Raw genomic sequence first — 13,765 nt, forward strand, 5'->3', positions numbered from 1 at the left:
GAGGTTGGTGAAGAAGCGGCATAGTGTACTGGTGAGTTTGGAGAAGAAGACCCAGAGATTCTGGCTTTGGGATAAACTGTTATTTCATGTTAATCATCCAGAACCCAGAAAGGAAGAATAATTCCAATGCAGCAATTTCAGGGCTTTATTTGATTGGGAAAGGAGAGTAACATGTACAGTGTCAGGGTCTGACACCAGTTTGGGGTTATCCTTAAGCCCTCTCCATAGCCCTAGCCCATAACCAACAGAGACTTAAGTATAAGTTTTTCTTTAAACCTTCAATGGGGCCACTCATATGTTTGGACCACATCTTCAGCTGGTGTAAATTCTCAGAGATCTATTGACTTCAACAGAGCGATGACAATTTAAACCAGCTGAGAATTAGCCCTTTGGTTTTTCAGGAACCCATGTGTGATATGTCCATTTATTCAGAGAAACAAAACACAGCATGTTTAAAATGTATCCACTCAAAACAGCTTGAAGTCCAAACATCGAGTACTTTGGATGTGCTGTTTGTAAATGAGCAATGGAGTAAGATAGAGTCGTAAATAATCTTTGCTAAATAATGCTTAAGAACGAGTACTTATAAGACAATCATGATGTGGACAAAGACAGTCATTAACAGGAAGAAGCACAATCATTTTCATAGGTTATTTGTTATCTAACTAGCTAGCTAACACATGCACAAAGATGGTATTCTAATAGTAACAACTTCTGAGATCCCTTCTCAGCCTGGAAATGAATAGATCTACATGGGATAGCGTATGGAACACCAGATCAGTGCATGTGATGGCACTTTTCCACTTACATCAAGGCTAGAACAAAACGATCCCAAACAAGTAACTTACACCAGTGTTCATGTCACTGCCGAGCGTAGCCCAGAGACTTTGGGCCAGAACCTGATCAGTATTAAATTGGTGATGTGAATGTGTTTACTCTACATTGGTGCTGGTTCAGATGAGTTGGGATATCAGACCCTTACATTTCTGTCACACTCACTTTCTCCAGGGGTCTGTCAGCCAATTCTGAATCCTTCTGTAGACAGGCTCTTGGCCAAATCCTAATTTCTTTGAAGTGAGGGGCTAAACCTCAGTGACTTCAATGGGATCCAAATTTGGCCTCATTATCCCAAGTTGGATTTTCTTTAGAAAACACTGGAAAAAGTTTCTCTTCCAAACAGTCTTTGCACCATCACAAGAATGACACAGCTCTTACAAAGAGAAGATGGGAGAGGTAATAACTTTTATTGTGCAATCTTCTGTTGGTGAGAGGGACAAGCTTTCGAGTTACACAGAGCTCTTCTTCAGATTAAAATAATAAAAGACAGCTACCTGAGGCTCTTTCTCCCCTAACACATCATTCATAATACAATAATATCCCAACAGTATATACATAATCGAGTCAGGAGAAACTTAGCCATGCAGAAACTTCTTTTGCACCCTTTTAACATTGTGGGGAGCAAACCTTCAGCTCACTCAGAAAACCCCATCAAAGAGATGACATATGAGCACTCTCAAGAGAAGGCAAACATTGAAAATCCTGTTGAACCAAACTCTCACCATCTCAACAGGCCTGCCCACCTGCAAACCCACCTGGAAGAAAGAAACAAATAAAAACAACAAACAACCCAACAAAAACTAAAAAACTGATAAGCAAACAAAAAACAAAGAACAAATGCGTTGATACCTCCGTCAGAGTTATTATCCTGACAAAGAAGAGCCAGAGAACCCACTAGGAACTTTGCTATGACAACTGATTATCACATAGAATGGTGATGTCTAGCAGTAGATAGATAGATAGATAGATAGATTTCAATCTTAATTACATTTATGTAAACCTAGAGTAACTACAATTTTCTTGGGTTAAATTTGTCTGGATTTTTATTAATGTAAATACCCAATTCTGCATAAACAGATTGCAAAGTATGTTCTCATGAAGGCAATAATGTCATCAGATGACTCTATTTATAAAGAAACACAGAATGAACTCGTGATCAGTGGAGATATATACACATTTTATTCTTGCTGAATAACCTCCAACCTATCAGTTTACTCAGTGCACCTTTCATTTCCTTGTTTCTCATGCTGTAGATGATTGCATTCATCATTGGGGCAACACAGAATAGAGAACAGCCACCAAGAGATTCAGATCTGAGGTCTCGTTGGAGGTTGGTTTCAGGAAGGCAAAGGTGCCTGTGAAAAGGAAAAAAGGAGACCACAGTGAGGTGAGGGAGGTAGGTGGAGAGGGCTTTATGCTGGCCCTGCTCCGAAGGGATTTTCAGCACTATTTTGTAGATTTGAACATACGACACAATTGTAAAAGCAAAGCAGATTAAACCTAAAAGTACATGAAAAGAAATAGCAACAATTTCCCTGAGATACGAGTCAGAGCAGGCGAGGTGGAGGAGCTGGGGGATTTCACAGAAGAACTGGTCCACCACGTTGCCTCCACAGAAGGATATTGCAAACATGTTCCTGGTGTGCACTGCAGAGTAGAGAATAACACTGATCCAGGCACTGGCTGCCATTTGGACAAAATGTTCATTACTGTCTCCTAGTGCAATGGTTGGCAGATGGTGATGTATCGATCGTACGGCATGATGGTGAGTAAGGGAAAATTTGCTGAAGCAAAGCATAAGAAAAAAAAGACTTGGGTATCTCATCTAGAATAAGAAATCGATTTTGTGTTCATGAGGGAATTGGCCATAGATTTGGGAATGGTGACAGAGATGGAACCAAAGTCTAGAATGGACAGATTCATCAAGAAGAAGTACATGGGGTTGTGAAGGTGGCGGTTTCGGGCTATGGCTGTGATGATGAGAGGGTTCCCCAACAGGGATATCAGGTAAAGCAGTAGAAACACCACAAAATGTAAAATCTGCAGCTCCCTAACATCAGAGAATCCCGGGAGAAAGAATTCGGTCATGGCGGTTTGGTTGGACATTTTCTTCCTCAGTACACTGTGTGATGGCTGTGGAGGGAATGAGAAGGACAATGGTCAGTATTAGAATGGCCCTGTTTCTCCTTTCCCTAATATCTCATTCTATGAATGTCAAAGGTACATAGAACTCATCACTTACAATGACTAGGTGTTGTTAGTGCTCCTCACCTCTGACAATCAATCAGTAATATTATCACACTTGTGTAACCTCCTTCATCACTTTACCCAATCTGAGGATTCAGCCCAAGGTGTGACTTGATAAAATGCAGTATGAAGGATGGAACAAAGCACGCTCCAAATCCAACAATTCTTGCAAAGAGGTCCCTCCGTTGCGACCATCAGCAAGCTTATCACTTGGGCATGAATCTAAATGCCAACACAGCCCCGTGTCTTCTGTGTAAGTTCTGTACACCCATTTACACCATTTATACTCAGTCAGCAGCAGTGTGGAGCTAGGCCAGGAACTCTGGGTTCTACTTCCAGTGAGCTCCTGTGTGTCCTTGAACAGGGTCAGGATAGACAGGCTTTGGCTGCTTGGTTCAACTCTAACCCAGGGTCTAAAACATTCTGTGTGCTGCCAACTTTACTGCTTATTCAATTGTTACCTCCACACAACTATCCCCTTGAAGGAGAAATCACACAGATGAGATAGAATCAATGGGTTTGAAATCAGGCTCTTATCAGGCAATATTAATGTTCCCCAATTTATTTAACATTTACTGCTGGTTGGACATTTTCAGCTGGGTTCTTTTTTCATGGAGATTGTTTTTTCAGCTAAACAATACCGCCAACAACAACATCTTAGAACCTGTCTGCTTCCCTCAAACATTTCGGGATTCTTTTTTAAAGAAACTGAAAACTCAGTGGAAAAGTTCCCATGAGCGCGCAGGAAGCCGCTCAGCCCTGCTGCGCTGTGGGTGGCGGTGGGAGCCCCCGGGCTGTTTTAAATCGCCCGGGGGCAGCAGGAGGGGCCCGCAGAAGTGCGGGGAGAGTGTGTGTGTGTTGGAGGAGAGGTTGGAAACTTTGCTGGAGCCGGACCCCTGGGACAGGAATATTCCTGGTGTCCGAGCTCCACGGGCCCATAGAACTCGCCGCCCATGTCAGGGAGGGACCTTCAGGCAGTTGCTGAGGGACAGAGCCAGCCTTCCCCCAGGATCTGCCAGATAAAGGACCTTCCTCTTGCCAGGTCTGCCCACAAGTGAGCTGTTCTGCTCCCTTTCAAATCTTCCCTCCAGTCTGTGCCTACCCTGCAGATGTGTTGGGGTGGGTCTGGCTGAGGGCAGAAGAGCTCCTTAACCCCTTCTTGCCCAGTGTGGGATTTGTATTCCTCATCACAAGTCCAAACAGAGGGGGGGAAACCTTGAAGGTACAGCTTTCCATACTGCTAATGGCTAACAAGCCTAGCAGGCCTGAGGGGTTATTTTTGCAAGTAGAGCTTTTTGTTCTATTGGTACTTTTATCTAATTCTTCAGATGTATTCTTTGGGTAGCAAATTATTACCCCACCTAGCTGTAACAATAGGAATTTTAAATCCTTAATTTTATCTTGGTTTCTCTTGAACTCCTTGGAAGGTGACTTTAGATGATGCTTCATTCAGCAGACATTCTTTTGCCCTGTGTCATCCTGGCATCTCTGTTGCCAGGCTTGGGAGGAGGGTTAGGGAGAATCCACTCTGCGGCCTGCAGAAGACTGCATTCTAATTCAAAAGTTTGTTACTTTTTCTCCTGATTTGCTTCTGCTCCTGGAAGGTGATATTCGGAATTTTTTTTTGAAGCATGAATTCTAGATGAGTTTTTCAAATGTTTGGGTAGAGAGAGTTTTTGTAGGTCACCTTCCCCTTGTCCCCGGTATCTTATAAAACCATTGCACTCACTGATGTGCTGTTCACACACCACTGCCCTCAACAGCTTCTCTGTGTACTTTGATGCAATCCAATCACTTGCCTGGAAAATTACTCGGTTTTCTGATATTTCTAAAATATTAAGGGATTCCCCAAAGTCAGAGCCAGGATTGGTAAAGGTCCCCAAAACACAACTGCAGCCTACCCTGTGTCAGCCAGATCCAGCGTCTTAATTATTTGTAATTGATTTAAAGTGAAACAAGAGGTTGATGCTCAGTCAACCCATGAAACTCTTTGCCAGGGGATGTTGTGAATGCCAAGACTATAACAGGGTTCAAAAAATAACTAGAGAAATTGATGAAGGAAAGGTCCATCAATGGCTATTAACCAGTATGGGCAGGAATGGTGTCCTTAGCCTCTGTTTGCCAGAAGCTGGAAATGGTCAACGGGAGATGGATCACTTGACGAATACCTGTTCTGTTCATTCCCTCTGGAGAACCTGGCATTGGCCATTGTCGGAAGACAGGTTGATTGTGCCTCTGTGAATCTTCCAGGGAGTGTACACGAGAATTTATGAAAGAGTGATCTAGAAGCATTCCATAGTGTTGCAAATCATGGCCTTGAGGACAGACAGAAAGCAAAGTGGGGGATTCTTCACCCCACCCCAGGCAGTACAATGAATATAGCCTCTGTTTCCTTCCACTGGAAGACACTTGCACACCTGCTGGGCCAAGACTGCTGCCTGGGACTGCGGGTGCTACAAGTGGCCAGCAGTGGGCCAGAAGGACGAGGACCGTGCAAGAGGTTTGCCAATAGAGGCAAAGAGAAGCCAAAAGCACCTTGCTTCCAAAAGAGCCAAGAAGGAGAAGGACACAATCCATCAAGAGAGACTGCTCTAGAGGTTCCTGGATGAAGAGAGGTGGCTCAGACAGCGGGACGGATTGCTCAGGGAGAGAACGCTGGGTATGTGGGCCAGCAGGGTGATTCATCCAGCTCCGTGACAGAGCCTGCACCAATGCATGTGCCAGCTGCAATGTCTGCAGGTGCACAGGTACCTGTAGACAGGAGAGGGGAATGGTGTCCCTGGTCCTGGTTCACAATGGTTGGAGGGTGGAGTTTCTAGCAGGGCCAGTGAACAACATTATAAGTAGGGTTTGTTTTCCAAACTATCCACAGTTGTATGTCTGAGAGAAAGATTCTCTAAGCCCTGTCCAAGGGATGTACCCCTGTCTCCGAGACCAGGGAGGTGGCAGAACACAGACTGGTTTATGACATATACGACATCTTTGCTGGTCAGCCCCGAACTCTGAATTCCATGATTAATCTTCTTCTGACACTTAATAGCTTTTCTATTTTGGCTGTAGCGATTCTTCAGACGCTCGGCCAAATGGCAATCCTGCTCCCATGTGGCACCTCAATTTCCCACTCTCTAAACTGGGGATAATCCTGACCCACATTCAGAAAGTGGTTGATCTTCTCTCTTTCTGCCCAAGTCCCTGCCCTCCTTGCCCAGCCCTGGCCTCTGTCCTGTTCCCCAAACTTCCATGCCCATCTGAGTGCCTGTCTCACCCCAGCTCAACCTGCAAGGTCTCCTGTGTTAGCCGATGGCCAAGGATGTTTGGTGAGGTGCCAGCTATGCCCGTTTTATACCATCTGTGACTTTAACCGCTAGGACGCACTGTCCCTTCGCGGCGGGCAGCCCGGGCTAGGCTGAAGGATGCCCCAAGGTCCTAAACACCCGTGACTTTAACTGCTAGAGCTCAGAGCTCCTTCGCAGTGGGCAGTCAGGATTGACTGACAGGCACCCCAAGAGTTTGCCCCATGGAGGCGGCACAACTCAACGCTAGGCTCTTAATACTGTCACCTAATGGCCAGGCTTTATAGCCAAAACGGCTGAGGTTCTTTAATTGAGTTGGCTGCTTTACAGTAAACCAGAGAAAACAAGTCAGGGTTATGCACAAATGGTTACCAAAATTTATTAAACTAGATTCTAATCATGTGGTTACAAAATTGCTAGTGCCTACTTATTTAAATGTAGAGATGTTACACACACAAACAAGTTACAAAACTGAAGCCACCATCCCAAAGAAAGAAAACAAAGTATAGAGCTCTATTTCAAAATATGTGTACACTAAAGATAGGAGATCAGGTGTGGGTGCTTCTTACCCTCCTTGCATCTCTCGATTCCAGCGGTGCCAAGCCAGGATCGGTCACTCAATTCCGCGGAAAGACGAATAAGGGACAAGGCGTAGGGACCCTCTTAGCTGCAGAAGCCTTGGGAGGCTGTCACTTATCTGACCAGCAGATAGATAGTGAAAAGCACTCAAAAATCATGGTGCTGTAGGTCCCCTACTTATACCTCTGTACTCCTTTATTCTCTTTCTCCTTTCTTATGCCAAATTGGGGCTGGTCTGTCTGGGCGACGCCAGCTCTCGCAAGAGTAGTTTACACTTGCAAGGGAGAGAAACAATAAGTTTTGACTACTGGACATTCGTTTTATTAGGGTAAATATTTTCCCACCTAGGATGTTGGGGTGTGTGCATCACGCTATTTAGTAGGGGCTAAGAGCCATGTCTGTCACAGCTTCTCTGTTTGCTGTGAGCCTAATCGTTGTATATGTTCCCAGAGGCACATTGTAGCAGCACATCTGTGCTTCTCACAGCTTCAAAGGCTGTGCTGGAATTGATGTTAAGTGCCCTGTTGTTTTGGCTCCCTTGTGTTCCCAGCAATGCTGGTCTGAGGGGGGCGGGGTGGCTGTCTGGCTACAGGTTCTCACAAATTTTTGGCAGCCTCAGAATGAGGCTCTGACAATACTTAACTAACTGTAGGAAAAACAAATAAATAAATTACATGTGCATATTTACATAGGGATTTTTTGCAGACTCAATAATAAATATAAGGTACAGTTGTGTCTTATCTTTACTGGACCTAAACACAGAACAAACCAGTGCTTTGCACAGTCTTGTCTTTTTTGTTGTTCTTTTGCTTTTTTGGTCAAAGGTGGACGGCTGTACAACAATTCTGAACTAAATTTAAAAATGCTTTACATAATAGAAAGGATAATGACTAATAATGAAAGAATGTATCTGCCAATATGTCCAAAGTTTCTTTCACAGACAAAAAAACCCAGTCAACGTAGCCCAGTAATAATAATGATACAGTAACAACAAAGTCTGAGCCGTTGCTGTTGTCTTTTCAGCTTGGTTTTTGCATCATTTAACAGCTTGCGCCTCTGAAGCTCACCGTAGTAATTTGGTTCAACTTCCCTTGCACAAGTGCTGTAGGGACGTTGCACGACATACATTTCAATTTGATGAATTTCTCTCTCACACTGCAACTTGTTCAGAAATGGAATCAGATGGCTTCGGAAACACAGGAAACTGCCTTTCCCCCTGGTGCTGAAGTGTTTCTTTTTCTTTCTATGTTTTGCTTTTCTTAGCAGAAGGTCCCAGAGGAGCCACCTGCTGTCACATTCAAGGTCATTTTCTGGCACTAGATTATCTGAAATACTTTCTGATACCCAGTCACATTTTAACTTTTTCACCTCCCTCTCCACCCCCATGAACAATCGCAACCTGCCCAAACACCACGCAGTGAGATGGCCCATAGCCACTTACAGAGCTACAATAACATGAGATGTAAACACAGTGGTTAGAGGTCTATAAAATCATGAGTGGTGCAGAGAAAGTGACTAAGGAAAAGCTATTTACTTGTTCCCATAACACAAGAATTAGGGGCCACCAAATGAAATTAATGGGCACCAGGTTTAAAACAAATAAAAGGAAGTTCTTCCTCACACAGCGCACAGTCAACCTGTGGAACTCCTTGCCTGAGGAGGTTGTGAAGGCTAGGACTATAACAGGGTTTAAAAGAGAACTGGATAAATTCATGGAAGTTAAGTCCATGAATGGCTATTAGCTAGGATGGGTAAGGAATGGTGTCCCTAGCCTCTGTTTGTCAGAGGGTGGAGATGGATGGCAGGAGACAGATCACTTGATCATTGCCTGTTAGGTTCACTCCCTCTGGGGCACCTGGCGTTGGCCGCTGTCGGCAGACAGGATACTGGGCTGGATGGACCTTTGCTCTGACCCAGTATGGCCGTTCTTATGTTCTTAGCCAAAGAATACACTTTCTGACTTGAAAGAAAACCACACCTATGTAGCTCAGCTCTGCCGGCATGGTACTATTTAAAAGGGAGCGCGCATGAGGATTTATGGCATTTAGAAGACACCTTTAATACTTAACATCTGAGCGATTGTTGGGGCACTTTGGAGGCTCTTCTGGCTGCAAAACAATCAGCTGCTGGCTGCATTTGAGAAATGCTGTTCTGGAGTCTAAACGAACAAGGTCTTCCCTTAGCCACATGCTGGGGAAATGAGGTAAGACTCCTTCTCATGAGATCACTCCCTCTCAGCTGCAGAGAAACGCTTGACAACGTGACCCTGAGTTTAAAAGGTTCAAAAGCAGAAGGCACATACGGAGTTTAAACGAGACACACTTATTGCTTGAGGGCCCCACTGCCTGATTTTGAGATCTTGGCTCATTCAAGAAGGTGTGAGTTGTATAAGTGTCACTTCTAGGAGTCTCATTTTGAGCCCCTTTCGAGTGCAGTCTCTTTTCCCATCTGTCAAGGTTCCTTCCCCACTTTGAACTCTAGGGTACAAATGTGGGGACCTGCATGAAAACCTCCTAAGCTTACTTTACCAGCTTAGGTTAAAACTTCCCCAAGGTACAAACTATTTGACCCTTGGACTTCCACTGCCACCATCAAACGTTTAACCGGGTTTCTGGGAAAGTGTTGTTTGGAAACGTCTTTCCCCCCAAAATCCTCCCCAAAACCTTGCACCCCACTTCCTGGGGAAGCTTTGGTAAAAATCCTCACCAATTTGCATAGGGGACCACAGACCCAAGCCCTTGGATCTTAGAACAATGACAAAAGCATTCAGTTCTTGAAAAGAAACATTTTAATAGAAGAAACAGTAAAAAGAAAAGGATCACCTCTGTAAGATCAGGACGGTAAATACCTTACAGGGTAATTAGATTCAAAACATAGAGAATCCCTCTAGGCAAAACCTTAGGTTACAAAAAGACACACAGACAGGAATATTCATTCTTTTCAGCACAACTTATTTTATCAGCCATTTACAGAAATCATAATCTAACGCATATCTAGCTAGATTACTTACTAAGTTCTAAGACTCCATTCCTGTTCTGACCCTGGCAAAAGCCTCACCCAGACAGACACAGACCCCTTTGATGTTCTCCCTCTTTCCAGCTTTTGAAAGTATCTTGTCTCCTCATTGGTCATTTTGGTCAGGTGCCAGCGAGGTTATCCTAGCTTCTTAACCCTTTACAGGTGAAAGGATTTTTCCTCTGGCCAGGAGGGATTTTAAAGGTGTGTACCCTTCCCTTTATATTTATGACACCTACATACATATTCACATACACCTCAGGTTTGCTACAGATCCACTGTCTTCCCATGTAGCACCGTGAGCGGCTGACCCCTTTCTCGTCGTTCAGATACGCGCAGTCACCTCCTCCTCTTCAGTGAAACCTGCAACACAGAAGCCAGGGAGCTGCAGTCAGGCAGAGGCCGGGCATTTCACACCAGTCCCAGCCAGGGGAGCCGTTCTCCACAGTGCAGGCCTGAGTGCGGAGCAGCTACTCTCCCAGCCCCTCAGGAGCGGAGCTCAGGACAGCGGGGGCTTTGCAGAACCGCTGACTGTTCCTGACCCTCTATGCTGAGCAGCCCACAGGGGTGCTGGAGAATGGACAGTCCCCAGCAGGACAGAGAGAATTTGTTAGACTGATTGTCAAAAGGGACCGGCCCTCTAACAAGAGGGGCAGACCATCACCAGAACCAGACGACTGAGCAGGAAAAGCGGAGAAAAGGAGGGATCTCGCCTCCTTGAAACACATGGAGCAGAACCAAGATGACACTGAAAGAAGAAATTGCATTCAGGGGTTTCCTTTTCCGTTGATCTATAACTCTTGAGCTTTCCATTGGGGATGGGGGAAAAAGAGAGTGTTGAAGAAGATCCTTTGTGAAAGCATGTGTTCCTTGTTTGTAACCCTCACGTGACTCTCCCAGAGTTCATCTGGTGTGGAGGGTGGAGCTCTAGGGACAACATGCCTCTCGGGAGATTTGGGAGGGTTCAGCACTGGTTTTGCATCCTACAGCAGCTGATCTGCAGGGTCCCACATCCTAAGGAGCATACCAGACAGGGAGTCTGTACTCCAGGAGAGTGCCACAGAGGCCCGAACTCAGGACAGTGTCTGGTAGCTCTTCAGACCCAGTGAGGCTGGAAGCAGGTGGGATCCAAAGGTTGGGTCCAATACAGCAGAATGGGGACTGTCCATTGGGGAGCCCTGACCCAGCGCCAAAAGAGCCTGATTTTTCAAAGTACTGAAGTAACCCAGACCAGAGAAGTGGGGGGGTTTCCATCCCCCTCTAATGGCTGGTCTGCAAAAGAGCTTTATCAATGGGGGGGGTTTCAGTTAAAGAAGTGGATTCTTTCGCTCCTATGGCAGAGGCTCATGCTTCTAGTCCGGAAGTCCCAGGGTCCAAGCTGCGCTGGTTTTGTGATCACACTTGGAGTCCACTGAAACCCATTGCGGGGTGTTGGCTGGGCAGCCATCACTACTGTACCCCGTTCCCGTGGGAGCCCCAGGCGTCCAGCACCTGTGAACCGCAGGCTCCTTTAACATCGGTGCCTTGTTGCGGATTCAGAGGCCTCACCAGCCAAGTCACTCAAACCTGCCGGCTGCAATCCCCAGCGGGACCTGCACCTGCCATGCAGTGCTCGGCATGCTGCCCTCTCTAGCAGCCACTGATAACCTGAGCTCCCTGCTGCCTCCTTTCCCCGGGGGGGGTCAGACACCCCAGGGACCTTGCTGAAGAGGGCTGGGGGAGAACAGCGAGTGTCCCAGCTGAAATCCCAGCGCGCTGCGAGGGCATCTCTGGCTGTGGCGGGCTCTGTCTCCGGCCCAGCACCGTGCTGCGGGGAGGAGCCGAGAGTTCAGGGACACGCCGGCTCCCATCGGTCTCCGATACACGCAGGACGCGAACGGACCAGGGTCGTGTCTGGTTGTTTCACTAGCACTGAGTGGTGGATCTACCTGAGCTCAAACAGCTCAGACACCAGAATCCCAAGCCCAGGGGATTAGTCCAGAGGGGCGAGAGAGACTCACAGGTGGTTGAATTTGGTGCTGTTGGTCCATTTCCAGGGCTGACCCTGTTCCCTCCGGAGGCCGATCCAGTGGTCCTGGACACCCTTATGGCGCAGCAGGAACGCCTTCAAGAAAGCCGAGGGACAGCAGGTATAAGCCCCAGCTCCGGTGCTTCCCCACCCCCACCCCTCCAGGGCTCTGTGCCGCAGAGAATCCCAGTCTCATATTCATAGAATATCAGGGTTGGAAGGGACCTCAGGAGATCTTCTAGTCCCACCCCCATCCCCAATTAAATCATCCAACAGATATTTGCCCCATATCCCTAAATGGCCACCTCAAGAATTGAACTCACAACCCTGGGTTTAGCAGGCCAATGCTCAAACCACTGAGCTATCCCTCCCCGCATATTGAAGAGTGCTCAGTTTATTTTTTTGGGTCGGGGCGGGTGTTCCCCTGCCTTTTGCAAAGTACAAGATCACCCAGGCAGTATTAACCCTCCCCCTGCACAGAGCAGCCCCACCCCTGTGCTCCCAGTCACCCACACCCCAAGTCCCCCTGGGCTGGGGGCAGCTGCTGGGTCTGAGCTCTCTGCAGAGACCTCTCTTCTCACAGATCAGCCCCCGCTCACCACAGCAAGGCAGGAGGAGGGAGCGAGTCAAGCTGAAGTGGGAGCGAGTCAAGCTGAAGTCAATGTGAGAGGATCCCCTCCTCCCCCCCTCCTCAGCTGGCTGCTCCTTTCCCATCCCCACAACAGGAGCACTGGCTGGGTTCTCAGTCCCACTCCAGCAGCCAGCAGGCCAGGAGATGCCTGAGCCAGCCCTGCCCTAGACAGAAGCTGTCTTCCTATTTGGGGAGGGGGGCAGCTGAGAATGGGCAATCCCTGTGATCACACACAGACAGTAGGGCCCTGGGCCCAGCCAGGGCTGGCGTTCAGCAGCTGGAAGTTCATTCACTCTGGCCTCCCAGCACGGGAGGGCTCAGAGCTGCTCCTCACCCCACGGGGCAGAGCCCAGGGCCTACTGCAGCAGCCACCACTGTGCCAAGATCAGTGTATGGCAATTCGAGAGTCTCTCACCATTTCCTGCTCACTGTCGATCCCAGCCAGGGAGGCACCCGGTGCACAGCAGCGGCTCCGGTTGTCGGTCCAGCTCCCTTCCGTCTCTGAGAAATAGTAGCATTTCCCTCGGTATCCCATCCAGCCGTCCGGGCACGAGGGGCCAGCAGGGGGGCACAGATCAGCTGATGAAAGCTGAGATGTCAGCACTGAGAATGAGACAGTCACATGGAGGGTAAGAGTTGCATCTATAATTGGGCATTTGACTGGTACAAAAAGTGGTCAACTGACCAGTCAAATCTGTCAAAGAGTGGTCAGATATTTTAAAATACCAATTTATCAGAATTGGTTACCTCCCACCAGGAACAAAAAAGAGCAAGATGTCATTCTCTCCAGTAGGTTTAGCTTTCGATAGATACGGATCTACCTAATTTTTTTAAAAAAATGTACTTCACTGAGTTATTTTAGCTCAGAAAAAAAAGGCAAAACAATGAAACCAGGTTCCGGAAAACACAAGTGAGGCTCCAAGACGCAATCCGAAAGGCAGGCTGCCTCCTACCCCCAGGGCTCTCGCTGGAGTATTTGACTGTGGCCAAACAGTCAGTCAGTTGACCGGCTTGCCAAGCCCATTGGGACCCCCAGCTGGGGCTGGACCATGGCAATCAGACGCAGGGGGACGGAGACGTTTTCACTGTAAATTTGCCTGGCAAGAAGGATTCCAGGGACACTCCCAGCCTGCGAGGGACTGACACAGCTCAGAG

The 13,765-nt window shown here is 47.2% G+C and overlaps 2 protein-coding genes across 3 annotated transcripts in view; both read right to left on the reverse strand.

Moving 5' to 3' along the window:
* DHRS7C (dehydrogenase/reductase 7C) overlaps positions 1-7,492 on the reverse strand; it is a 45,875-nt gene extending 38,383 nt beyond the window's left edge. Inside the window, exon 1 of one of the 2 annotated variants that reach the window (XM_075119026.1) lies at positions 6,947-7,492. The gene's annotated coding sequence lies outside the window, so the exon portion shown is untranslated. The remainder of the gene's footprint in view (positions 1-6,946) is intronic. The other variant, XM_075119024.1, reaches the window with a different exon arrangement.
* Positions 7,493-10,254: 2,762 nt separating this feature from the next.
* LOC142068901 (C-type lectin domain family 2 member D-like) lies at positions 10,255-13,207 on the reverse strand. Its single transcript, XM_075119027.1, has 3 exons — positions 13,026-13,207; positions 11,972-12,075; positions 10,255-10,334 (listed from the first exon to the last, which is right to left on the reverse strand). The coding sequence occupies exons 1-3, from the start codon at positions 13,143-13,145 to the stop codon at positions 10,325-10,327; spliced, it is 234 nt and encodes a 77-aa protein (XP_074975128.1). The 5' UTR covers positions 13,146-13,207; the 3' UTR covers positions 10,255-10,324.
* Between the last annotated feature and the right edge of the window lie 558 nt (positions 13,208-13,765).

The sequence above is a fragment of the Caretta caretta genome, chromosome 14, assembly GCF_965140235.1.
Source record: "Caretta caretta isolate rCarCar2 chromosome 14, rCarCar1.hap1, whole genome shotgun sequence".
In the NCBI taxonomy this organism is placed as follows: domain Eukaryota; kingdom Metazoa; phylum Chordata; order Testudines; family Cheloniidae; genus Caretta; species Caretta caretta.